The 27,125-nt window shown below is 44.5% G+C and overlaps 1 protein-coding gene across 1 annotated transcript in view; it reads right to left on the minus strand.

Moving 5' to 3' along the window:
- The window catches only part of LOC144124899 (uncharacterized), a 60,697-nt gene that overhangs the window by 8,983 nt on the left and 24,589 nt on the right, over positions 1–27,125 (minus strand). The window contains exons 7-10 of the mRNA XM_077657846.1: positions 21,214–21,268; positions 5,499–9,061; positions 1,701–1,748; positions 1,531–1,613 (exon numbers count right to left, since the gene is read on the minus strand). Of these exons, the coding sequence (XP_077513972.1) occupies positions 1,531–1,613; positions 1,701–1,748; positions 5,499–9,061; positions 21,214–21,268 (3,749 nt within the window). The remainder of the gene's footprint in view (positions 1–1,530; positions 1,614–1,700; positions 1,749–5,498; positions 9,062–21,213; positions 21,269–27,125) is intronic.

The raw sequence follows: 27,125 nt of genomic DNA on the forward strand, positions 1-27,125 counted from the left end.
TATTTAGCAATCTTAGGGGAATGCCACAAGGTGATCCATGTATACTAATGTCTAATGCATCATTTCAACGAACAAGCAAGCAAAAGTTATCTGTATATGTTTCTTTGACCCTCTAATCAACGCTTGTTTTTTTTAATGATACCAAAACAGTAATTTAGCATTGTTGCTGCCCTAAGTTGCCAAACTAAAAAAAAATACTTTGGACGAGTCCTACTCGCATTAAACCAAACACAAGAGTGCCAGAAAACGCATGACAAGCTGGACACAATATGAGCCAGAAATGATAGCTTATGGTGAGCCTGGCTTGTCCAAATCAGCTAGGGGGTTAACGAAAGGGGGCTTCTCACAATGCAGCTGAAAATCTTAGCTACCATTATTTCCTATTTCCCAATCCATACTTCTTTCACAATAGCTCAGAGATTTGCTCAGAAAGTTTGGGCCTACAGTAACCATAGTAACCATTATTTCCCATTCCATACTTTCCTCACAATAGCTCAGAGATTTGCTCAGACAGTTTGGGGCTATTGGATGTCAGGACGAGCCCTTCAGTTTGCTTTAAAATCTCACTGAGGCACGCACCTCCAGTAAAATAAAAACTTTACGCTATTCTAGTCCCTTCTCATGAGAACCAGATTTCCTGAGTAATCTGTGGCATGAAGCAGCCTTCAAGAAAACTTACCCTTTTCACATCAGAATGGCTAAGAGTGCCATATGCAACATAACCAGTTGCAACAAGATCGCTAAGTACCTTTGTTACCCTCCTAATTTAGTTCACAGAGAGTTTCACTCTCCACTGTAGCCTCACCGACTGGCCGCCCCGATGGAATGACGCGTCAACATTGGCTAAGCTTCTCATCACCATTTAAGTCTTCAAAAGCACGGCTTTGCTGTCCTAGAACATTTCCAACCGTGTGGTATACAGCCACCGTCAAAAGGTTATGAAACATGACTTTTGATTTCTTCGCACCCAGAATGCATTTCTTGAAATTTAAAAGCACCCGCCACGGTGGCTCAGTGGTTAGGACGCTCTTGATCCGGGTACCTGGGTTCAAACACGACTGCGGTGACAGCGTTTCAATGGAGGCAAAACGCAAAGGCGCCCGTGTGCTGTGCAATGTCGGTGCGCATTAAAGATCCCCAGATGGTCAAAATTATTCTGGAGCCCTCCACTACGGCACCTCTTTCCTTCTTCTTTCACTCCCTCCTTTATCCCTTCCCTTATGGCTGTGGTGCTGTTCAGGTGTCAGCCAAGATGTGAGACAGATACCGTGCCATTTCCTTTCCCCAAAAACCAACCAACCAACCAACCAAATTTAATAGCACACCGTGTGATCAGCATAGTCACAGTTGTGCTGCATATATATCTATTTCAGGCTGTGTGCAAAGGCAGGCAATGTAACACTATGTAATGTGAATTACTGCATACAGCAGCAATTGGCATGTTCTTTTCATTAGCATTTGTGCCTTCCTTCTTTTTTGTTCTCCTAATGAAAATAAAGGAAATATAGAAAGAATAAATGAATAATTTACCAGTGTTCTGTCCAACCCCTCTGAAAGTGTGCTCGACATGGTGGTGGCCATGCTGCGACCATCAGTATTATCAGAGTTGTCACCTTCGGGAGAGCGAGAAAGAGAATGTCAGTAAAAAGCTAACTTAGGGTGAACACAACAATCTGCTAAAGGGAAACGCGTTTACTTACCATCATTTATGGAGCTGTCATGCTTCTTCCAAACGCTGCTGTATTTACCTGAAAATAGAAAAAGCAACAACTACTGTGACACAGACTTAATTAGAAAAAAAAAAGTGAAACAAGTGTGAATGCAAATACAGGACCTTATGAAGAAGCATTATATGCAGATGGTTGCACTCAGTGGTCACTGGTCTTTATGGATACCACCGGCTATGTACCCATGCCATGGCAGTGAAAGCATTTTAACACTTAAAGTGCTTTATTAAACAATGTAACAAGGATGTTGAAATGCAACCTTCATTTACAAAGATCTGCTAGTTGCCAGCACAAGTTATCCATAAACCGGAAATGATAAACAAGAAATACACAAAAACGTGTTTCCATCAACATTCATTGCAGATGAATGATGCAGCACAGATTTACCGACAGTGCTAAGGAATGCAGAAGGGTCCACTGACAAGGCAACCTCACTCACCATTATATTACTAGGTAATTAAAAAAACTAACTGACCAATATGCATAATAATACATTTTACAGTGGCAGTGGAAAGATCTTGCTTCATATTTACACAATAAAGCACAACACTCCCACAACACGAAGGGAAATGTTTTTTTTTCTGAAAGATTGATAATAAATGTGCAGTTTTAACATGTTGCTATACACATGAGTACATAACTGTTGTCAAAAGCACCATGCAGTTCATTATAATAGTGACTTAGCTTTTCATGCCATTATGCTTTAGGACCTTAGATTTCCGCGAGTATGCAAAAAATTGCAGGTTTTAGCATTTTGTGCAAAATTGTGCATTAGAAGCCACATTCTTTTTTTATTACCGTGTTTGCTGACATCAGTAGAATAATAAAATAATGAGAATATGACTAATCTAATCGTCTAAATTATCTTGAAAGGTAGAACTTGGTAACAAACAAAGCTTGTTTGCTTGTCCCCCCAGTTACTCAAGCAAGCTAGCGTGTGAAATGTTGCTGCTCTGGGAGCAATGTGCTCACATGTTTAATGGGAAGACTTATGATACTGGCACCTGTCAAAAGCAGTACTGCTGTACTCGCACCAATATAACCCGAGTTACTTCTTTAAATCATATGCATCAAGTAGCGCCTCACAATATTTTTTGAAACCAAGCTACAAATATAGTGAGAATGTTTTTTTTTTTTTACTGTTTCTTGATATCCCTATATATATATTCGAAAAGGCGAGAAAAAGAAAGAAGAAGAAAATTGCCCTGCCCGCACCGCCAATATGCCTACAGTGAGCTCATCCACCAGGTTTGTGAGATGGACGAAAGAGCCAATTTCTTAACGACCTTGGGCCATTGGGGCAAAGCACGCAGCAAGCACTAGCGAGAAAGAGTAGCTACAAGCATGCAAGGAAGATGGTACGGGCCGCCGAGAAAGAAGAGATGTTAATGAAAGAACCGTGTGGAGTAGGGAAGGGAAAAAGAAAGGGCAAATGGGTACAGAACTGCGCAGCAACATCAAGTACCAAGTCAAGATGTGGCAGCACAGTGGCTGCCATGACAGGAAGGAATCCCCGCAGAATACTGTACACTTTTTGTTTTCAATTAGTGGAGTGTAATATTTTACGATGCAGAAAATTAGGGGCTTTAGGTATAGCCATTTCAAAGTGCTTTCTCATACAAAGAAAAATCATGTTGAAAAATAGTGCTGCCTTTGAATCAGTGAATGGTAGAGTGGGACAGATAGAGTAAACAGAAAAGTGACATTATGCATCATGCAGGCAATGCACTGTTTTGCAAAGGTGTTTGATAACTTTATTAAAATTAATGTGGCTGTCTCTTGGATTTTTAAGACACTGAACCAAATACCAATCATGTGGTTTAACAATAAAATTCTCATTTCGTCAGAACACAACCTTATTCATTTTTTCCATTTTGAAAGCTTTCACTAGCAAGCAAATTTTTCTCAAATATCAGTGTTTCCAATATAAACTACCTTTATGCAAGAGAGTGCAAATATCAGGATGTTCTCTTGAAAAAATATTCACGTCCCATTCAACGGAATTACAGTACAATCTTTAAATTTGGATGGTAAGCCTTCTGTTGAACTACAAAGAACAAGGTCCCCAGAAACTACCGACACCCAGCAGTCGCTACATGAAAGGCTCACCTCATTTACTGTGCAAAGACCTAATTCAAAAGGGCATTCTCTGAAATGCTGCAACAGGTGAAGATGCACAAGCACAATGACAGCAACTTCCAAGTGCACAAAGTTTAAGTGCATTATCAGACTCCTGCTCTACGACAGTCCAGCACTGCAGTCGAAAACAAAAAGCCTCAAAGGCCCACGCTATAGAGGCTGTTAAATTGTTTAGCTGTCCTGAAGTGAACTCCGAATTGTCTGCACCAGCTCGCCTGGCAGGCTTAGCCATTCCATGCTTGAAAGGGGCCCCGAAACACATTTTCAGTGCATTGTTTTGCATGCTGGTTGCATAGAATGAGTTATACTGATGCTATTAGCATCGCTCGTACCGCGTATACTGTGGTTTTTAATAATTTACTTAGCTCGCAAAAACAAATTCGTGGCGCTGACGGTGTCATCATACAGTGGTGGTTTTTAGCAGCAGATATGACATCACTTAGTGCGAGCTTGATGATTGGACAAAGAGTAAATATACTGCAAATTGTGTTAATAACTAGAGATACATTTTGTCAAGTTTTTGTGTTTTATATTACATTAACAAAACCAACTTGTTTGCCCTAGATAAAAGCACTGTAAATCAAGTAAAACAAAAACACGCCACCAGAGGCACTGGCTACTTTTTGCATCGAAGGACTTTGCGCCTCTCTGTAAACATCCTACGACCTAGCACTAAACACTCATGGCTACTCTCTATATATCTGAGAGCGGCTTTGCGGAATCGATCCAATCGAACCATTGGACTCTATAAGCGTTCGTTTCGGTCCCAAGGAAGGATGCTTTCGTTTAACATTTAGCAGGCAGTGCGGATTGTCAGCTCGTGGAGGATCACCGGGCGGCGGCGCCAGGTGGCGCCACGTTCCCGTCAACACCACGCGCTCCTTGCTCGCCGTGACCAACCAGCGCGCTAGGAGCGACGGGCGATGGTAGGCGGTAAGCATTAGCGGTACGTGCGATGCTAAATGTGTCTGATATCTTGCACAGGCTGTCACACCGTCGACGTGACAGTGAAGCATCGCTGGGTCAGCTGGACGTTCACATGGTTGTAACCATGCAAACGGCGCTGCCAGCCTTGGCATGAATGAGTTACAGAGAACAGGCAACCGTGGAATGCAACCTTCCGCCACGTGCTAAGATAGGCTGTTTTGATTGGTCGCACTGAATGTCGCCATTGGGAGAGTGAAATGGGAATGGGAAGCTGCGCGAAAATCGAGTTGAGGGCAGCATCTTGTTTGCTTGTATTTTGAAATTTCTTCATTGAATAACTCCCGTTCCTATGCATCCATTCTCGTAATTCTTTTTTAGTCAGCATCTGTGTGACATAAAGAACCCATCTGAAGCATAACCGGCATCCGTTCAAGCGGTGTTTTGTAGCCCCTTGAATAACCTGTACCACATTTCGAAAGCAAAAACTTTCCAAAGGCAGCAATGTGAGCTACAAAAAGTCTTCTAGTTTCCTACTGTGATCATATTATGAGATCTGCTTTTTCTCAATTTAAAGAATGCTTTCAGCGCCTACATAATGTAGGAGTCAAAATGTTGCTAGGGCTTTGGAGAGGAATACATTTTCTGCAGAATCTGTCACAGTATGTACTCATCTAAGTGATTTCCAAAGAGTTTTAGTCTACATACCTTGCGAAGGCATTCCTGGTTGCTGGACAGGTTGCTTGATGTTACCTATCTTTTCCGGGGCCAACCAACCAGTTGTCTTTGATGTCTGAAGCTCTGAGCCACAACGCTTTCTACTTGACTCGAGGGGTGCAACAGCTCGTTTGGCAAATATAACGGCAGGTTCTTCACTGTCGTTATCTTGTGCAGCCCGCCTCAGGAGCTCTTCGGCCTCCGATTCTGACACAGGGTCACTGTCACTGTCACTCTCGTCACGGATATTAAGCAGCCGTCTAGATGTTTTCAGCCCCGAACTAGCCTTGGACGTTGCCTTGATGACTTCACAAGATTCTGCAGCTTCTTCAGAAGCAGAGTCACTGGAACCCACAATTTTCTTAGCCCCATTTCTGGCGTGTGAAGACACCTTCCTGACCATAATAGGAGAGGACCAGGGTGAAAGCTCCCCAGAAGACAGGCCTCCATCATGATTTGAGCCATTAGCCTCAATATTGTTGACACCCGTCGGGGAGCACGCAATGTCCTCTGCAGGCGATGAACCCTCCCGTGCATCGGACTCTCGTGGTTGCTTGGCTGCCGCAAGTGAAGAAGCCTCTGAACTGTTAAAGTTGTGACCGTGACTTGCTTCCACCTCACTGGTGTTGCCAGCTGCATTCACAGGAGGAGCCCGTGAAAGCTGACAGCTGGAGTTTTCTTTTGACATGGCCTCAGCATTTCCACACTCCTCGTTATGACAGCGGCTCAGCTCATTTTCACGTGACGGCAAGTACGTCTCTTCGCTACAATTATCAATCAATGCTTCAATGCCACTACAATCAGAATTTGAGCTCATGTGCTCTTTACGTTCACGAAGCTTTCTTAGCTCATCCGAAGTCAAACTGGTCTCCGAACACTCACTTGCAAGCTTGGATTGCCCTTTTGAATTTTCACGCTTCAAAACAGCCGCATTTTGGCTTTTCAAGAGTGACTTTTCAGCTGAACACTGAAGTTCACTCAAAACATCTCTGTCTTCATCCATAACATGCTTGGACATCTTACCTAGGCTTTGGACGGGGCTAGCATTGCTCAGGTGTTGTTCAGTGTTAGTTTGCATTGCTGGTGTGGTGTCCATCTCTTCAGTGTCCTCAATTATTGTACCGAGCCCGAACTGTGATGCCCTTACATGGCTAGGTTTGTTTGTTGAAGCTGCCTGGTCCTCAGTATTTTCACACAATATTTCTGTGCCCTGAGTTTGTCTATCATCAAAGCCAAAGCCTGTGTGATTACGTATCAGTGGTCTCTTCACAAGACCACCACAGGGGGCACCTGGTGAAGAGCCCTCTATGTGAACAGTAGCCTTGGAAATGGCATCTTCCACTGCAAACTTCAGTGCTTTTCCCTCTGTGCCACTCTTATCCACTGTGGCATGTCCCTGCTTGGTGTTGGTTGCTGCCAAAAATTCCTGACATGGCAGCACGTCAGAATAGGCTTTGCCAGAACTCTCAGTGTCAGTGTCTGCGGTATCTAAGCTTTCAGTCTGTGTCACAGCCTCTCTGCAGATGATAACTTTTGTGCACGGCTTTTCAGTACACATTCCTATGTCCACAAGTACAGGCTTCTGTGGCTGGTCTTTCAGTGTTATTTTGATGACACCATTCACACAAGCCACGGAAAGATATGCTTTACATCCTGGACAAGCCACATGTGTGTTTGTAAGGTGACATGACGAACAAAGTGCATTGTTAACGCTAGGGTCGAGTGGAGGCATGGGCAATGATGAGGCAGAACTGCTAGAACTATAGGATGAGACTTCGCGGTTTTTGGTGGCGTTGCTCTTACCATCATTACAAGGACCTGCATCGCATTGATCCACAGTGTTGTTTTGGCCAGCAGCTGCCTCCGGCGCCAACAATGTAATCTGCTGCTGACTATTATCATGATGCCCTGCTATTAGCTCTTCTTCCTCATGTGATGGAACCATGTCTGGTTCACTAACCGAAACTGGCTGTTTTAGACTGTTACAAACATCAGTCATTAATTCGAGAGTGTCGACAGCTACACTGGTAAGTGATTCTAAGTCCTGTGTACTTGCGTTCAGGTCAAATGTTTTTCTGCTTGACTTCTTAAACATTCCTTCAAAATCTTTCAGAGACAGTGCGCGACCACTGCTGGATTCTTCGGACTCCTTTTCCTCTGGGAATGCTGGAGTGCGGCGACTGTTCTCGGTGCCTTTCTCCATTATGCTGCAAGGATTATTAATGACAGCAGTTTCAGTAGTGACAGCAGCAACACTCTGAATGTCACTCTGAGCGGCTGTCTCATCAGGTACTACCATAGCTGGTATGTCCTCTTCCAAAGAACCAACACAATTCTCCGCAGCTTCAACCTTGCTCTCTTCATCAGCAGAGCACAGATCAACAACATCCTTTTCTTCCATTGGTTCAACATGTGTTTCAGAGTGTAGAACTGCACTTCTTTTGCAAGAATGGCTAGCACGTTTGTCAAGTGCAGTAGGAATTTGCTGCATGCTGTTTTCTTCCTCTTGTGGAACTTTACGTGAGGATGGTGCAGTTGTGTTTTGGCCCTTACTGTCTTCCACGTGGGCCCTCAGGTTTGAGACATCTTTGAGGGCACCAGCAGTCTTAACTTGCTCACTGCGCTTGCCCTCCACGGTTTTAACAATCGTGAGCTCATGTTTTTCAGCTTCGGCAATTTTCCGCTGAAGCTCCTCAGCTTGCTTTTCTAATGGCTTCAACTGTAGGTTGGTCTTAATCCTCTTTGACCGCCTTCCTGCCCCTCTGCTGGTTCTTTTCTGAGTGACCGGTTTCTTTGAAACACAGGGCATGATGCCTGGCGTCACGAACAGCTCTATGTCAAGCTCTTCAGCATCATTTTTTTCTCTGGCCTCTTCTTGCGCACAGAGCTCTCTCAAGCTACCAAACTCGCAATCAGAGTAGTTCTGGCGGTCAGACTTCCTTCGTGATAAAGACTTTGCCGCCGCTGTCGTACGACTGTTGCCTCTCAAACGTTTCCTTCTGCCACGCCGTGCTGCATGCAGAGTGTGCTGGCTTGGAATGAACTTGTAAGGATCTGTGTCTGAGGCATCAAGCACTGCATTTCTATTTTTAGAAGCATGGGAAGATTGCTTGTCTGAGGTAAAGAAGCGGTTTGAACCAGTTGGCTTGCGCGCAGAATCACTACAATTCTGCTGGGCCGCAGAACTTTCATCAGGCCCCGAAGTTGAGTTTGCTTGTGGCATGCCATCACACTTTTCAAGCCAGTTTTGCACTTTCTCAACACGGTCCCCACTGCCGCCCGAGGTGCACAGCGGCTGCTCTTGAACTTCCACAGGGGCTTCCGAAACGTCTGAACGGACGGTACGTCTTTCCGAACACAATGAAGCTAGTGACGCGTTGTCGGCAGCAATGCTAGCTGAAGGTACTGTTGAAGACATAGCATGTCCAACGTCTTGCTTTCTTTTAGGCACAGCCTGCTCGCTTCCTTTTGCATTTCGTCGGCTGCTTTTCGAGTTCCTAGAACTGTTTCCGCCAAGAGACCCAGCATCCTCAGTCACTGGTGGCCCATCGGTCCTGTAAGAGATGGAATATCGTCTCGTGTCTTGTTGCGGCATCACAATAAAATGTATGCAGTCAATCCCAGATATATTTAACTCAAAGGGCACTGCAAAACAGTTCAATACATTGATAATTCAATAATAAAACGTAGCAACAGATAACCTAATCCGAAACCAAGAAGCAAGGATACAGTCCATCCAGAGTAGTGGCATGCAACCCGCTGGCTTACAGGCAGCATGCTGTTCTCATTGGGTGTTGCTAGGCCTAACCTGCTTCGCGATGAATCCGCAGCAGATAATGTTTTTCTTGGTGGGAACAGCCGAAAAAAACCAAAACGCAGACACAGAAAGGAACACACAGAACGTAGACGAGGCTCGTCTGCCTCGTCTACGTTCTGTGTGTTCTTTTCTGTGTCTGCGTTTTGGTTTTTTTCGGCTGTTCCCACCAAGAAGAATGAACCAACTAGCTCAGTTTTCTACTCTTTTAGCAGATAATGCTTTAGAGGTAGCCATTACCTATCATAAAAGGTCTAATCACAGTAGAAGTATACTATAAACATAACAATCTCTTTAAAAATTTGGAGGACACTTAAGCGTTGACTTTAAGGGTACGATGCAACAGCGTTAATGGGTCCCGTCAGCTGTTCCTGCAGCGACACCTTGACTCGCCCTTTTGGGAGCTTCATGCAAAATTCCACAAGTGGGCTTTCCAGCATATCATAGTTAACCTAAACGAGATGGCAGGGCTCATGCCAGGAGTGCTGTGAAGGTGACAGGACGAATTCCATGGGTGTGGGTGTTAAGAATGCAACACGCTACGGAAGAATAAAAAAAGAAAAAAAAAATGCTTTCTCACTGCAACTGTTCGAAGTGGACGGTCGGCTATCTTGTTATCATCAAGAGTTTTATGTGGGAAAGCTCACTTGCAGAATTTTGAATGACATCCAAGCCTAAGTCTTCACTTTATTGGCCCACACGATAAATGACGAAGAAGAGAGTGAAAAAGGATGCTTTTGTACTGTTTTACTGGCACTTAAAACTCAATCTTAGTATAATCTGCCCAGATACTGTGGTTTTGCCACAGTCACATTTATGAAAGTCTGCGCAGTATTCAATCAATGGCACTTATTAGGACATTCTCAAAATCAATTTTTTTAATCGAATAGAACCGAATATCAAACATATTCGATTCGTAGTTCAAATTTTGAATATCTGCACACCTCTAGTTATAACAGTAAACTTCAAGACTGAGTTGCATTAAAGTTGCAAAACTTGGCAGGACCTTGCAAATTTGCTCAGCTTACTAGAACTTCTGCTTGATGGTCTTGAAATAGCATGTTGCGTAACACCATAAAGGCATTTTTAGAAAAGCAATAATGAGAAGCACTGACATAAAGGACTTCACGAAGAAATAAGGATTAAGCACTTCGGAAAAACAAGAACACGTTCAGACAATGCATGCAGCACCTGCAGCAAACCCCTCAGACGTCTTGGTTCTAGCTTCTTTGGTGAAAACTGCTCTTTTGTTACACAGCTGGATGCCAGCCCAGTGTTTCTTAAAGGCTGTTCACAACCTTCACGTTCACGAAAAACATTTCTCAAGCTTAAAGAGCAGATTGTGCTTATAGCACTGCCAGGCATTAAACCTGCTGATGATGTTGAAGTGAAAACAGTAAAGCCTTGTTAATTCGACAGCTGTTAATTCGAAAGACTAGATAATTCAGGCACTCCGTCCGGTGCCATCAGACATACATACTATTCTGTGGCGTGAAACTCGTTAATTCGGACAAATTTGACCGCACTTCAGTTAACTAGAACAGGCAGCAGAGTTCACATGCGCATAGGGTGCTGGATGATGGCGGTGAGCAGAAGTGGCGCTCAAGTCCAATCGATATCTAAAGACACCATACTCATCACTACGATCATCAGTTAAAAAGGTGTGATGGGATGCGTTTTCTTTTGCGCTGCGCTTCACCATTTTCTTCGATTCGTTGTGTGTGCGTCATGGAACATGCTGTAAGCACTGTTCGTGTTCCCACGGAGCTGGTTGGCGTTTTACATTTGGCTGTATGCGCGTATGCAAGGTGTAGTACTTTTTTTTTCAGTTTGTGTGTGTGCGTGTTTGAGGGAGAGGATGTTGATGCCCTGAATGTCCTGCAGGACATATGTGTTGGTTTATCCGAGTGTGTGCCCAGACTGCATCATTTGGCAAATGTAAACTACATACCGTATATGCGGTGGCTAGATGAGTAGGTGTGCCGGATGGCAAGGGACAAAGCGCAGTCTGCACGTTTCCGCTTCATGACAACAAAACTGGCGCTGCTGTCCTCCGCCTGACGCTCAGGTGCGGGTCATCTGCTTCTTGTCGCAATTGAATCTGACTTTTCACTCACTTCAATTTTGGCTTACAATGTTACTTTTTGCATTGACTATCACTAGACATGAGAGCTGCAGAATATATTGGCTATTTGGCAGTGAAGCGCTAAAGGTACAAGATGGCAGCTACTTTATTTTCGTCCATTTCCATCAGCTCAAGCACAGTGCAGTTTGCAACAGACCCAATGATCTATAATAAAAATGAAGAAAATAATCTTATACCCGGCTTAAAACCGATGAGGAAGAGACCTAAATTTCCACTGCTTTTGTGCCGTGGTGTCCCGTATTATTTAGAAAATGCAATGTTGCCCACCATCGGGCTAACAAGAAGGTACTGCTTTCCGTCTGCCTTGTGTGTGAACGCCACTTCGAGAAGCCGTTCATTGAATGGGACTACACATTACTAAAGGTAATGCTTTTAGCCTATCAAAATCTTTTTTACCTAGCATATGCTATGCAGCGCAAACACTAAGGGGAGTGCTAGCGTTTTTTGGGGACCGACGCTCCCATTCCACTGTGGCCGAGGCCACATGCCAGCCTGCTTAAAAATGGGAAGCCTCCTATTCCTGCATGCTGCTTTAGAAAGCTTTGCGATTGCGTGCACCTTTGTTCGCTCGATCAGAGAGTGTGACAAAGCATAGTCGAGTCAGCCTGACTTCATTTAACTTTTTCCCGTGGCTCAAAGTGCAATGAGATCGGATATGAGCGGCAGATAAGATGAGCTAACAAATCGAAATCAGCAAGCTTCACTTGGCGCAAGCCTTCATTTCATTCATGGTCAAGCACCCTCCCTTTCTCAAAGGAAAAGTAAAAATGGTGCACGATTAAAACTTCTGGAAAAAGCGCACCACTGAGACGCCCGCTTGAATGCATGGACATGTCGTTTATTCCACTATAAGTGCTCGTAAACACTCCTATGTCTGTGATTTACTTTAGTTTGCTAATTTACTCATTCGCTTCACTTAGAGCATTGTTTTTAAGTATAAGCTCATATTCTATTGACTGATCATATTAGATCCGTGAGATCCCTAGCTGTTCATCTTGTAAATGCGCTAAGCATGCATTGTGTTAAAATACATGGCGTATGGTTATGTGATGATGCAGACATGCATCACATGCATCACAGTGGCTAAACGCGCATGTCCGTGATTCTGATATCTTTCTTAATGCACATCATTTTGCATTCTTTCATTTTTTCCATTTTTTTTTTACAATAACCACTACACTGTACAATGTCAGCGCAAGTTAGAGTCCTAGGTGGTCTAAATTATGTGTTGTGTTGTGTTGGGTTTAATGGTACATAAGCAGCTAAGGCTATCATGCGCCAGGCTCAAGGTATATGAACACTTTTCTGTAGGTGGGAGGGAACATGGTTGTGTAGAGGACTTAAATTGCTATTTCGTTCTGGTAGTAATAAGAGAAAAAAGAAATTTTATAAATGGCTAAAAATAAACGCTTTCAAGAAGGTCAGATAACCTCAGTAGCCATCCTTGGCTGGGCAAGGATCCTGGGGCTCCCAACCATTCAAATAACCACCTCAGCCCTCTTCTCATGGAATGAGAAAATGGGTGAAATGCATCATATTTTAAAGCAAAGCTGTGGATCAAAGTTTACAGTTTCTGAAGAACATCTGCTTCTTTTAAAAAGCTAAAAACGGAAGATATGTTAACAATGGCATTTTCGCCTAAAAGCAGCGCTGGGAGTAAAGGAATGTATTCATCATAAAACTTCGTAAAGTGCTTATTCCTTAGTTTTTCGAGTTTTGCACAAGAGAATAAAATATGGTTTATTGTTAGTTCGTCTCCACATCTTGCACAACGAGGTTTGTCTTGTTTCGTTAGTAAGAAATTATGTGTAATGTGTGTATGTCCAATGCGGAGACGACATAAAATTACTTCAATAAATCGTTCCTGGTGCCTACAGGTCTTCCATTCACCCAGGACAGGTTTTACAAAGTGCAGCTTGTTGTTAACCTCGTTGTCCCAAGAGGCCTGCCATTTTTCTCTCAATTTATTCTGGACTGACTTGATGCAGTCCTTATGCGGTATGTTTACTGGTTTTATTTTTGCGTTAAGGGCAAGTGCGGCGCTTTCATCAGCCCTCTCATTTCCACTGATGCCCACGTGACTGGGAACCCAGCAAAACTTTATTGTATGTCCTTGTGAATCAGCTCGTATTACATTATGTATTATGTTTCCTATTAAGGGTTCAGTTGCATTTCTGGGGTTTATTGCTGTAATTACGCTGAGGGAGTCACTGTAGATAACACTGTTCTGTATGTTTTTCTTCAATATTTGTTCTACAGATAGAGCAATGGCGTAGCATTCTGCTGTAAAGATTGAAGCGCACTGAGGCAGCCTGACTACTTTTTCCAATTTCCCTTGCACTATCGCGCTCCCTACATAGAGTGCTGTCTTAGATCCATCTGTGTAGAAATCTGTGCAATTCTTGTATTTTTCATTTACTCCAAGAAACTCTTGCTGTATATATTCCAGTGGGGTATGTCTTTTTTTAATGTGTGTCAGTGCGAAATCGCATACACATGGAAACAAGTACCAAGGTGGCAACCTATCGGGTCTCTGGGCAACATCAGGGAGTGCATCTAGTATGTTTATTTCTTGGCATATTTCTTCAAAGCGGAGGAGCAATGGTTTTACAGCTTGAGGTTTGTTGGTGAACAGTGTTCTGGATGGGCATTTTGTAACTATGGTGTAACAAAGATGTTTCGGTAGCAACCTTATTTTCAGTACGTATGCACAGGTAAGCATTGTTCTCCTGTTGGTGAGGGTCGGTTCATTTGCTTCTACGTGAAGGCTATTTATGGGTGATGTTCTGTAAGCACCAGTTGAAAGGCGCAACCCGAGGTTTTGTACTGGATCTAGCTTTTTAAGGTATGATGGCCTCGCAGACCCATACACTATGGATCCATAGTCTAACGAAGAGCGTACTAGAGAGCGATAGATGTGCAATAGGCACCTCCTATCGGATCCCCAACGCTTCCGTGAGAGTACTTTAAGTATATTCAGGGATTGGGTGGCTTTCTTTTTTAGGGTGTTTATATGTGGTAGAAACGTTAGCTTTTTGTCAAAAGTTAAGCCTAAAAATTTGTGTTCTTGTTTTACTGGAAGTGTGGTGTCGTTCAAGTGGAGGGTGGGATCAAACTGCAGTCCTCTCTGCAGCGAGAAAAGTACCGCAACAGTTTTCTGTGGAGAAAACCTAAATCCATTACTGTCTGCCCAAAGTGCTAATTTGTTTATTGTGAGTTGTAGTTGTCTCTCACAAGTTGCCAGGCTAGAAGATGTGCACGTAATTTGAAGGTCATCAACGTAGACCGAGTATATAATGGACTGTGGAATTATACTGGTTAAAGAATTCGTTTTTACTATGAACAATGTAGTACTTAAAATGCATCCCTGAGGAACGCCGTTCTCCTGAGTAAAATTATTTGAGAGGGTTGCGCCGAGACGAACTTGGAAAGAACGGTTGGATAAAAAGTCGCTCAAATATTTCAGCATCCTCCCGCGGATACCAAGCTGTGCCAGGTCGCGAAGAATCCCGAACCTCCAGGTCGTGTCATATGCCTTCTCCATATCGAAAAAAACTGAAAGGCAGTGTTGTCTGTGTATAAAGGCCTCTCGGATTGTGTTTTCCAGGCGGACTAAATGGTTGACTGTGGAACATGTTTTTTTAAAACCACATTGGTGGACATCAAGAAGCTCTCGGGATTCTAGAATAAACATTAATCTAATATTTATAACACTCTCAAAAGATTTGGCAAGACAGCTTGTAAGGGTTATAGGCCTGTAACTGTTAGGGGAGGTTGGTGGCTTTCCTGGTTTTAGAAATGGAACAATAATGGCTTTTTTCCAAGCAGCTGGTATTTTCCCTACAACCCATATTTTGTTAAAAAATTTTAACAGAACTTCTACAGATTGCTCAGATAGATGGGACAGCATTTCATAATGAATTTCGTCGGGGCCTGGTGCAGTTTGTTTACCTATAGACAGTACTCTCTGTATTTCTTGAAGTGTAATCAAATTATTGTAAGGATCGTTTGTGCTGCCTGCCGTAGGGAGTCTGTTTTTCGGTTGTGTTTTTGTATTTTAAGAATGACTGTGTATAGTGGAAAGAACTAGAAACTATAAAAAAATGTTGCCCCAAAATGTCTGCTTGTTCTTTAATACTTGTCTGAATTCCAGGATCCGTCAGCAGAGGAAGGGTGAATGGGGAATAGCTGCCATTTACTTTTCTGACCTGCTCCCACAGTTTTTTTGATGTTACCGAGCTGTTTATGGACGACTCGTAATTTTGCCAAGACATTTTTTCCGCGTTCCGCCGTATATATCGGGCTTTAGCTTTTGCCTTTTTGAAAGTTATTAGATTTTCGTGAGTACGAAATACACCCCAGGCCTTATTTTGTTGTTTTTTGGCTTCCCAACATTCTCGCGTCCACCATACCTTGTGGTTCTGGCGTACCACGCCTGTGGACAGGGGAATAGCTAGCCGTGCAGCATCGATGATACACTTTGTAAGAATTTCATTGATTTCATCTATGCTAAGTGTTTCTGAGTAAATGTCCTCTAATCTGGCCTTTTCTCTAAACAACGCCCAATCAGCTAGATGTAGCTTCCATCGCCGTGGTTTGGTTGGGATGACTGCAGGTGAGGATGATAGGCTTATAAAAACTGGTAGGTGATCACTCCCAAACGGGTTGTCTAAAACGTCCCACTTAAAATCGCTAAAAACAGAAGGTGAACAAAAGGACAGGTCTAAACTGCTCATTTTCCCAGACGTTGGGGAACAGTATGCGGCCTTTTTCGTATTTAAAAGACATACATTATTCGTCAGGATAAAATCTTCGATTATTTGACCTCTAGCGTCACAGCGTTCGCTTCCCCACAGGGAGGAGTGAGCATTAAAATCCCCAAGTAACAGATATGGCTCCGGAAGTTCTCTGATCAGTTGCTGTAGATCATGGAGTGTTAACGTAAAATGTGGAGGAATGTATACGGAACAGATTGTTAGTGTTTTGTAGCTTACAATACTGACTGCAACCGCCTCAAGTTTTGTTTTGAGTTTAATTTCTTGAGCAGGGACACCGCTTTGAACGACTATCGCGACGCCTCCCGATATCCGATTTGCCTGCTCTCGATCGCGTCTAAAAGTTTTATAATGTTTCAGGATATGTACATGTTGTGGACCAAGATTGGTCTCCTGAAGACATAAAGCTGTGGGTAACATTGACCCTAAAATATGTGTTATGTCGCTGTAATTCCGCATAAGTCCTCTACAATTCCAATGGATTAAAAAAGCCATGTTTATGTTTTTGAGAGGAAATGAAAGGGGATTTACTTAAGTAGTGGGCCCGTTATTAGGGGCCTGTCTTTTTTCCGCTCAAGAGAGCTGTTCCGCCTCTGTAGTGGAGGCGGAGTGGCAGTTATATCCATCGCCTCACGCGAGGCGCTGGAGGACCGCGGGGAAGCCGCGGGTTTGTGGGTTTCAGTCCTCCCCCGGTAGGGGGAAGTCCTGCGGGATGCCGACGCATGGACCGGCGCTCCCTGCTTTGACACTGGCAGGGCAGCTTTTGCTGACCCTGCCTGGGGCGTGAATGGTCCTGCCATTGGCTCGATGGAAGTGGCCTCGGCAGGCACCGGGGTGCTGTGTGGTGCACCGCCCCTGCGCACCACATCAGCAAAGCTGGATTTTGCTGTGAAGAAGAACTGGTTGGTAACGGCAAATCGCCTTCTTGCTTCTCTAAATGAAATGTTTTCCTTGGTTTTTATCGTGATAATCTCTTTTTCCTTCTTCCAGGACGGACAGGCCCTGGAGTATGCAGCATGTTCTCCTTCGCAGTTAGCGCAGCGCAGGGCTGCGTCACATTCCTCAGAAACGTGATCCTTGGAAGCACATTTTGCGCACGTTTTGCGGCCGCGGCAGCTCTGTGAGCCGTGGCCAAACCTTTGACAGTTGAAGCATCTTCGTGGGTTTGGAATGTAGTGCCTGACATTTACTTTTAAGTATCCTACATCGATGGTTTCTGGTAATGTACTTGCATTGAATGTTAAAACCAAGTGTTTTGTCTCTATTTCTTTATTGTCTTTCCGGATTTTGATTCTGTACACATCTGTGACATTTTGGTCAGACAGGCCTTCCAGCAATTCTTTCTCGGTTAGGTGTATGAAGTCGTTTTCAGAGATGACACCACGGACTGAGTTTAGGGATCGGTGCGCTGTTATGGAAACTGGTATTTCTCCGATGGATGCAATGTTTGCGATTTTCGAGTTCTGGGTGTTGTCAAGGAGTTCTAACAATAAGTCTCCGCTGGCCATTTTAGACACCTTGTAGCCAGGGCCCAGGGTATCTGTTAGGCATTTAGACACAAGGAACGGAGAAATTATTCTTGCTTGTTTTTCATTACTTTCGCTGTGGATAACATAGAACTTAGTGAACGTCAATGTCGGTTTCTTTTTTGAAAAAAAGTCTGCTGCTTCGTTCCGCCCCCTCTTGAGAGAGCGATCGGGTTTTGAAAGGGGGGGAGCCATAAAAAATGAAGTTTTTCAGTCGTGGTGCCAGCCACCCACCATGGAGTCCAACAAGGGGACGGGACAGGAACTTGAACGCAAGTCCTGCCCACGCCAGCTGTACACCTCAACTATAACCAAATCCGACACAACTCAGGGTGGTTGGCCACACGAGGTTAACCCTGGCCGCCTATGAAAAGTGAAAAAAACTAAGAAGTGAGTAGGAGATAGGAGAGTTGTGAGAAAGAGATAGGAAAGTGAAAGGCAGAGTGGAGGATAGGAAAAGGTGACTGCCGATTCCCCCGGTCAGGTCAGGCCGGAGGTGCCGTCTACGTGAAGCTGGGGCCAAAGTGGTGTGTTGCTTCCGCCGAGGGGCCTTAAAGGTCCAAACGCTCGGCATCGGCTCAACCACCAGGATCCCCTTTTCCCCGGACACGGCGATGCCGCGCACGGCGAAGCGTGGGTGCTCGGGTCCATGGTGATGCACAGTTCACCATCATCCCCTTGAGGGGATGTCCCTGCGGATGCTCGGGAACCCGCGGTGTCGCCAATCACCGTCGCGATGCCTGCATGCAAGCTGCAGGCGCCCCCCTGCGGGGGGTGGTCTAAATTAATCCAGAGCCCTTCAGTACAGCATCCCTCATAGCCCAATAGGTTGGGGCATTAAACCCTGCAATTATTTATTCATTGAAATGGTCAGTGTGGCATCGCAAAATGGTGCCCTCTGCCACATAGCCTGCAACTGCCGGCTGTGATCAGCTGCATTGTGAAGACACACTCCATGAACACCACATACTTCTGGCCAGATATGGGGCTTTGGATAACATCCATTGCAACTTCCGACGATTGCGTGGAATGTTTGTCAAAACGGCACAGCAATTGTTGTACAACGAAGGCCTTGTTCGTGCGCCAGATTTACCTTTGACTAGAGAGCTGGAAACTACAGCAAAGACAACAGCAGCACGGGTGAAACACAATGAAGGCCATACTGACATCAACACATTTTCGACATTCTGTGGAACTGCCTCCCATCCAAAAAGAATGCATGTGATGTCCTGCCACTTAACTTATACAATGGACTCTCATTTTGTGAACAAAATTTTTGGCCCCTTTCAAGTTCAAATTATCAAGAGCTGATGTATATTGCAACGGGTAAAACAAATGACAACGATGTGAATGAAGTGTCGCTGTGGTGTGTGTGCTCTTTGCCCTGTGTACTCTTGGCGGCCTGTGCGCTTTGCCCTAGTCATCCTTGTGTCTCCCTCGCCTTGGGCCACGCAACATACTTGGTGGAGGTGATAGGGCATAATCTTCAAACCATGGAGCTTTGGAGTGATTGTCAGGCAGGGACTACCACGATGGCTTAATCCGGTGAGTGATGGACCACTCCTGCTGTTCCTTTCTTGGTCATGGCTCCTCCTCATGACCTTGACGCCATTTGCGGCATCAACAGCACCAATGTCAACTGGCTAAGCCTATGTGAAAGAGTCAGCAGCTAGAACAGGTGGGACTCTACCCTGATGCTGGCGAATGTCATCTTTTATTTTTACGGCACGGCCAGGATGTGGCACAAAATTTAAAAAGATTAACTAACGAGCTGGGACAGTTTTTGTGACAGTGTTAAGTCTCCCATTCTGCATAAAATTCAGCGCCATCGACATTAATGTTGAGCGAAAATTCCCTAGAGAAGCAACCTAAATGGCCTACCTAGGTCACGTAACCTTGTGGCGTCATCACAACCTGCCCATCAGATGTGAGCAAACTAACCATGCTTTTCATGGCGATGCTTTTCATTTGCTTGTCTGCTACTACTATTACTGTGGACACTATCATCAAGGAATATCGTCGCTTCGAGCAAGTTCAAAACTGCCGCATTCCGCAGCAGTTTTCTCAGCTTCCTAACAAAGCAGCAACCTCGCCCTGTGGGGAACAGTGCCTAACATCATGTGCCCCCTCTGATACCCCTACCATTGCGGACACTGTCACACGGATTGTTCGTAGTGAACTGGAGGCCCTTGCACCTGTGACACACCTCCTCCGAACGCCTCTGATCACTTTCTGCCCATCGTGTCGATAAACTCGAAACAGGCTTGCCTTGCTTTCTTTTTATTCGTTATACAACCAAGACTTTTGAAGGATTCTGGTCCTGTGCCTTCGTTTATTGCATCTGATTACAGCCAGTTATGTTTGATCAGGACCAAGTCACTTACACTTGAACAAAGCCAACAAACTCACCTGCTCCTGGTAAACAAGACTCAAGGTATACTTTTAGGTGCTGGCATTTTGTAATCAGCTTGTCAGAGGTGTTGCATCAGGCAAAACAAAAACTTTGCAAAACAAAAACATTGCAAGAAAGCCTCTCTACATTGGCCACAGCATCTTTCTGCAAATCCAGTGTACACTATGATGGAGTGAGTAAACATGCCATTTTGCAGACCTAATTATTGAGACCTCAAATATCGTTGTGAGGTTATTTTTCTTTTCTACTACTTTTCTTGGTTTCTTTTTTTACAAAAGCCTTTGCTATCAGCTAAATCCTCACAATAATGGCTAATAAAGTAATATGTTAACGGGTTATGTCCTGCCAGTGGGCATATATTGTTTACAGAGAGTGTAATCTAATAATATGGTGTGGTGTGTAATGCCCTGAGGGATGCCGTAGTGGAAGGCTCAGTGTTGATTTTGAACAACCAGGATTCAGCACAAATGCTCACAGGAGGAAAGTAGGGATGCAGTCATTAGGCGAGGGAGAAAGCACAAAGGTCTTCACTTTGATAGCCAGAATAGTGAGTGAACACATTATGCAAGCATATCCATTACACAGGTAACTATGGTATTAGTTTTTCAATTACAAGATGCATGAATTACACATTAATTTCACTTGGTCTCCTAAATGTTGTATAACTAGGGTTTTATTGCAAGTTTCTAACTGTGCTTCACTGCAAAGTCTGGAAGGACGACTACTGAACCTGGCATGGCAGCGTCACAGCATAGTTTCATGAGTAGATGTTTTGCAAAAGGCTCAAGAACTGCAACCAAGGGTCTGAATGAGGGCATCACATGAATGAAGAGTGGCAGCCCCACACTGAGGAGATATTTACGACATAAGGTTACTAGGTGCAACATTCGGCACTACAGGGGAAGACTGTGCTGGGTAAAAAAGAAGTACTCACACACCACACAGAACATTATGCAGTCACTTTTGATCTGCGAAGCGATTATCAGACGAGCCCATCTGGCAAAATTAAAACAATAAAAAATACAAGCTTACACAGTGGTAGATCCGGACCTGGACCTTTTGCTAGGAACACCTGTGACGTCAGTACCTGCCGAACACAAGCACAAGCAATCAATGCAGCTATGCAACACAAAAATTTCTACAGAAATGCCATAAGAGATCAAGATAACATGCAACATCAACATGAGAGAAAGAGCAGCTCAACCACTACCCTTGGAAGAAAGAATTTTGAAGAAATTTTATTCACTGTAATGAGCCATGTTACCTCATTTGACATTACAGTCTGTACAAACAGAACTAAGCATTGCTGTAAAGTTATTATTATTCTGCATCTTGCTATCTACTTTCTAAAAATATTTGCCTCTCACTTTAACCATAGCATGTGGCCATGAAATGAGTGAAAGGCTACTTTCAGGACAAGGTGGCAGCAGAATGGGCTCAACCCAGGAACAGAACATTGAAAGTGTAGGTCATGCTTGAAAGATTAAATGCGAATGTTGCTGAATGCTAATCCTAACCTCATTTGTAGCCATGGCCTGCTGCTGCTGCATGGTGCTAGTTCAAGTACCATTTCTTTAATTAATACGAGGAAAGCAGTTGTTTGGGGTGCAAGTGCCATTTTCCTTGTCACAAAGAGTTGTTGAAACACTGTGCTTCCTTTCACTTTAGACAGCAGTGACTCGTAATTTCTAGTTCACACTTGATAGCCAACACGTTTAGTTTCGTCCGCGGCTTTCATCAGAAAGAGAACCCTCTTTATTAGGGGTGTACAAATACTGAAATTTTCAAACATCAAATGTATATTCAGTATGAAAAACAAAACATTTCAGGAAAGGATAAATAGCCAACTGTGCGTTATTCATACAGAAATTTTTCATTTGGCCTTAATACAGCCAAATTTTGTTATTATTTCAAAGTAAGGAATTTTTTTTGCAACTGAAATTGCAACTGAACAAAAAAAAAAACTAGGTGAACTCCGCATCATATAAAAAGCATAATGCACACAGAAATATATACTGCTTGATTAGTCTAGCATAACAGTATGTAACATGTAATGTGGTCATGCAGAATGGGAAACAAAATGAAATCCATAAACTGATATATATGACTGGCAACTGAAAACAACTTGATGGAAAACATTTAGTTTCCCGCGACTCCGCAGCAAATCGTGAACTTCAGCATTTTTTCGCAGCATTGTGTGTTAGCAGCCACATTCTCTTTTTTTTGATGTTATTGTTGTTGGAGCTATCAATAGGAAGAGTTGAACGATGAGAAATAGGAAAATAACCCATTTATCATGTTAGCACAAACATAACGCTAGGGGAAGATTTTAAAAGAAATATTATTATGATTATAACCCTATCTCAAAGTATTCATTCCAATCGCAGCAAGAACACAGATGGCACGCTAAAATAACAAAGCAACGAATACATCAGCGTTACTTAAGAGGCATTGCTTGCACATGCACAGCAGACAATGCAGCAGACAATGCCGCTGTGCCCAACGTTACTATTGGCTGCGTTGTCGGCCAAAGACTCTCAGTAGTCCTTGCGAAAACATATGACTTCCGGCACATTTTTTTGCCGTGCAGTTCGGATAGCGAGGGACTCTCCCAAGCTTCTCTTCCTCCATGGTGCCGCCCAATCCTGTGCCTGTTTGCCCTTCTTTCTTTCGTGCACTGCACTCAACTTTGTGCGTCAGCACTAAATCCCCCACTGAGCAAAACCTCTGGCGGGTGGCAACCTGCCCATTGGGTTGTGAGCAATCTCTAAGCAGGCTTTATGGCCAACTATGCAAAACACTTTATGGCAAAACACTCTATGGCCATGAGTGGGTTTTGAACCTGTGGCAGCGTGAACAATCAGATACAATGGCCACTGCATTAGACCATTACGTCATCACCACAGCCGAACATACCGCTTGTTTAACTGCCAGTCTCTCGCGGGGAGCTTTAAATGTCGTCATATTCATCAACTTGCATCTGTGCACAACAGATGCAGAACACGCTGCTATCGCATTGCCCTCCTAAACCAAGTCTCGAACCGAAACGGAAGTGACAACCGAAGTGCGAGCGCACCTCATTTTCATTTGGCCTAACCGTGCTAAATTGTCCATCATTTTTTTCGCTACATTCTCTTCCTGAATAACCTGCACCACACCACAGTCTTTCCACATCCATAGCCACCTCTTCTTTGTCCTTGCACACAGTGTGCTTTACCCAACAGGTTCAAAAACTTGCTCCTTCTTGCGGCTCATAAGCCTAGTGGTGAAGGTCGCTTTAGCCACCTTGAAGAGGTGGTGAAAAAATTCACACTATATATCCATGTCTTGATACCGAATGTGATGTGAAGTGCGTTCTCAAGAAGATCTGAGGAAAAATACTGCTTGGGCATCAAGCGTGCAGCTCCTGTAACATGATGACATCCTTGAATGAAACAGTACTAGCGTTTCGAAAGCAATGTTACCATACTTGCAGACAATTTTTTATAACAACACAGCTAAGGCTAGGCAGGAAAGGAAAGAAGGAGTGGGAGTGGGTTGTTCATTGTTCGAACTAGAGGTGCGGAGGGGTGAATGGGGGGGGAAGTTGGAAAGAGGATGCGGGGTCACTATACTCCATTTCATACAATAGGAGCAACGCTGTGAAAGATACGGAAGTAGTCAACATGAAAAATAAAGGAAAGCGGTGTTACTCCATGCTCGTTTTGTGGCCGAGTGGTATAAGACATGAGAAAGCGTGTAATGTAATAAGCCTGCAGAAAAAGTCTTTACTATTTTTCGCTCACCACAAGGAATGCACTATTTTCTGATCGTAGATGTAGGCAGCACAAACAAGAGTGCTAGTTTTGAAAGCATTGCACCTAATGTATGAAACGGAGCATAGTGCTGAGGAGCCCACTCCTCTCGGCATTGGGACAAATTGGTGAAACATACTATTGGTGACAATCACCAATAGTATGCGGCTCAGAACAGTCTGGAGTATTGCAGCCTGTGGTATGCGGTTCTTTACATGAAGTCAAGCATATAACAGCTCGATTCAAAGGAGTGAGAGTGTCCGAAGAGAGAAAGACGAATGCAGCTCAGGTGACTGGATAACAATGGGGAGGACGAGGCACTGCATGGCTAGACCAAAGTTTGAGTTGCTGCGGATCATGCCAATATCAGTAAGAAATTCTGTCCTAGCTTACTCAGTGATGTCAATCGTGAAGAGAATTTTGAAGCAGACTTTGTGGCCAGCAAAAATTGAATCTGGAACAGCTTCCAAGTGTCTTGTAGCAGAAACTCAACAGTAAGAGAGGTAAAAAGGGTGTTTCAACTAATCTATGCCACAGTTTGAAAAATGGCAACATGCACACGAAGATTTTAATGGTGCACGGTTGTAGGCAGTCGTCTTGACAGCATCTGCATATTTTTTAAAATCCGGCTGAACTTATTTAATTATAACAAAGAAAAATGAGTTAAATTTCCTACTGTTAACATTAGTTAAAATTTTCCAGTGCAAAATGCCTTTTCTTTTTTTTCTCTTTCTAATCCTTCCCCTGCGTTTTCTTTGGGTGTTTTCTTTCTCTCTGCAGCACGTGGTCCTCACATTTTTTCCTCTAAGTTTTTTCCCCCTTCTCACCTCTAATACTAACATCTCTGTCCCCTCCCCTTCCTTATCAGCTATTCTTTGTGTCTACCTCTTCTGGTTAAGTTCACTTAGTCATCACTTTCTCCCAGGTGCTTTCTTATTTCTTTGCTCCCCTCTTTCTTGTCTTTCCACATTCCTCCGAGTCATTCTTTACCCTTCTTCCTTGTTTATTGTTGCTTGCTGTATGGTCAATTTTGTATTCTCCCCTGTTGATTCTTCGACAAGAGAATGTTAAGAAATGTCCATTTCAGTTGTTTTTTTTCTTCAATATCACTTTAGCCTGCTTTTTTTTAAACTTCGACAAAGCCTGCAAGACCTAAAAATTGGCAGATGACTGCATTCCTACATCACTCACAATCAGGCTCCGATTGAAGGAACTTGGTTACAGAAAGCAAGGATGAGCAAAACAGCCTCCGGTCACAGCGATCGCTCTGGGTTGAGCACGGCCACTTTGCTTCAAGTTATTAAGTCCCCTAGTTTCCCGCAATTCCACGAAAAACTGCCAATACAAGCATTTTCCGCGGAATTTGGCAGCCAAATTCTCATTTTTTGATACAACTCTTGTTATGGACATCTTGTTACGTTTCGCCTACGACGCGCGGTATAGCCGGCGCGGATGCAACGGACGCCGGGGCTTCGTTCAAAGTGGCGGTCATTTTGGGCCCGTTCAGTGCTGCCGTAACGCCTCCCGCCAAGCGCGTCCAGGCAGGTTTCAATGCCACGTGTCGTCGTGTGTGCGTGTGTGTGTGTGCATGTTGGTGCCCACGCTTGTCAAAGCGCGGCAGCCGGGGAGAGAAGCTCCCCAACTGGGAGGCGAGGAGGTCTGACCGGCGCCGGCCCGGCGGACGCGCACGTCACGTCTGAACATGAACGAGCGTCGCCGTATCGGGCGACTCATCCCAAGCCGTTCCTTCTCGCCCTCGACTCCGAAGGTATAAAAGCCGCTGCCCCGGACGCCAGAGAGACTTCGATTTCTTCCTTCGAGTAACGTGGTCGCCCTGACCGGCTGCTCTTTTGCGATGCCAGAATAAACAAGTTGTTCTGTTGCCAGTCGACTCATCCTTTGCCGGGACCTTCGGATGTTCCCAGCTGTGCCCCAGGCCGCCAGGCCAACGCTACCCTTGGGGCTTGCAACCCATTTGCAACAACTGGTTGCCAGCGGTGGGATCCCGACAACGGAGGCCAGCAGCGAAGATATGCGGTCGACTGTATGCTGAGCAGCACAACGACCACCCGGGAGCAGTGCAACGAGCCCTGTGTGATGACTGGTTGCCTGCAGCGGAACGACTGCGCTGAATTCTTGGCTGCGAGGTTTGGTGAGTGCGGGACTTTCTTCTTCTGAGTTTTGCCAGGCTTTTGTTAGTGTCAGAAACAGAGCTGGTAATTGTGGTTGTCGTTGCTGCCGGGTTAGTTTGCGGCAAGACAATAGTAGGCAGTAGAGAAAGCAGCATTCGGAGCAGCCATGGATTTGAAGTCGTTGCGCAAACCGAAATTGCTGGAGCTTGCAAGAGAGTTGGGTCTGGATGTCTCAGACAAACTCAGAAAACCGGAACTGCTAAGGGCTATTCTTGAGTTGGAGGCTGAGGATGACGAGCTGTCGGAATGCCTTGAGACCATTGAGGAGAGGGAGCAAAAAGAGAAAGACGAGCGCGAACGTAAAGAGCAAAAAGAGAAAGACGAGCGCGAACATAAAGAAGAGCGCGACCGTCAACACGCTTTGGAAATGAAGCATCTCGAGGTAGAGATGGAACGCGCTCGTAATGGAAGTCAGGCACACGGTGCAGGAGAACGGGTATCGTTCAAAATGACTGACCTGATGCGGCCGTTTAAGCTTGGAGAGGACATTGGTTTGTTCCTGGTTAACTTTGAGCGAACGTGCGAGAAGCAGGGGTTCTCTCGGGAAACGTGGCCACAGCGCTTGCTCACTTTGTTACCCGGCGAGGCGGCCGACGTAGTCGCTCGCTTGAAGAGAGAGGAGGCAGAGGATTTCGACCAAGTGAAATCGAGTCTGCTAAAAAAGTACAGGCTGTCAGCGGAGGCGTTCCGTCGGAAGTTTCGGGAAAATGAAAAAGGCAGAAGTGAGTCACATACAGAGTTTGCCTACAGGCTTATGTCAAACATGCAGGAGTGGCTCAAAGAAGAGAAAGCGTTTGGTGACCACGAGAAAATTCTGCAGTGTTTCGGGCTGGAACAGTTTTATAGTCGGTTACCTGAGAACGTGCGGTACTGGGTCTTGGATAGGCCAGACGTTAGTACAGTGGCTAAAGCCGCCGAGCTAGCCGAGGAGTTTGTGACGCGTCGGGCTCGCGGTGCT

Source organism: Amblyomma americanum, chromosome 3, assembly GCF_052857255.1.
Source record: "Amblyomma americanum isolate KBUSLIRL-KWMA chromosome 3, ASM5285725v1, whole genome shotgun sequence".
NCBI classification, from domain to species: Eukaryota; Metazoa; Arthropoda; class Arachnida; order Ixodida; family Ixodidae; genus Amblyomma; species Amblyomma americanum.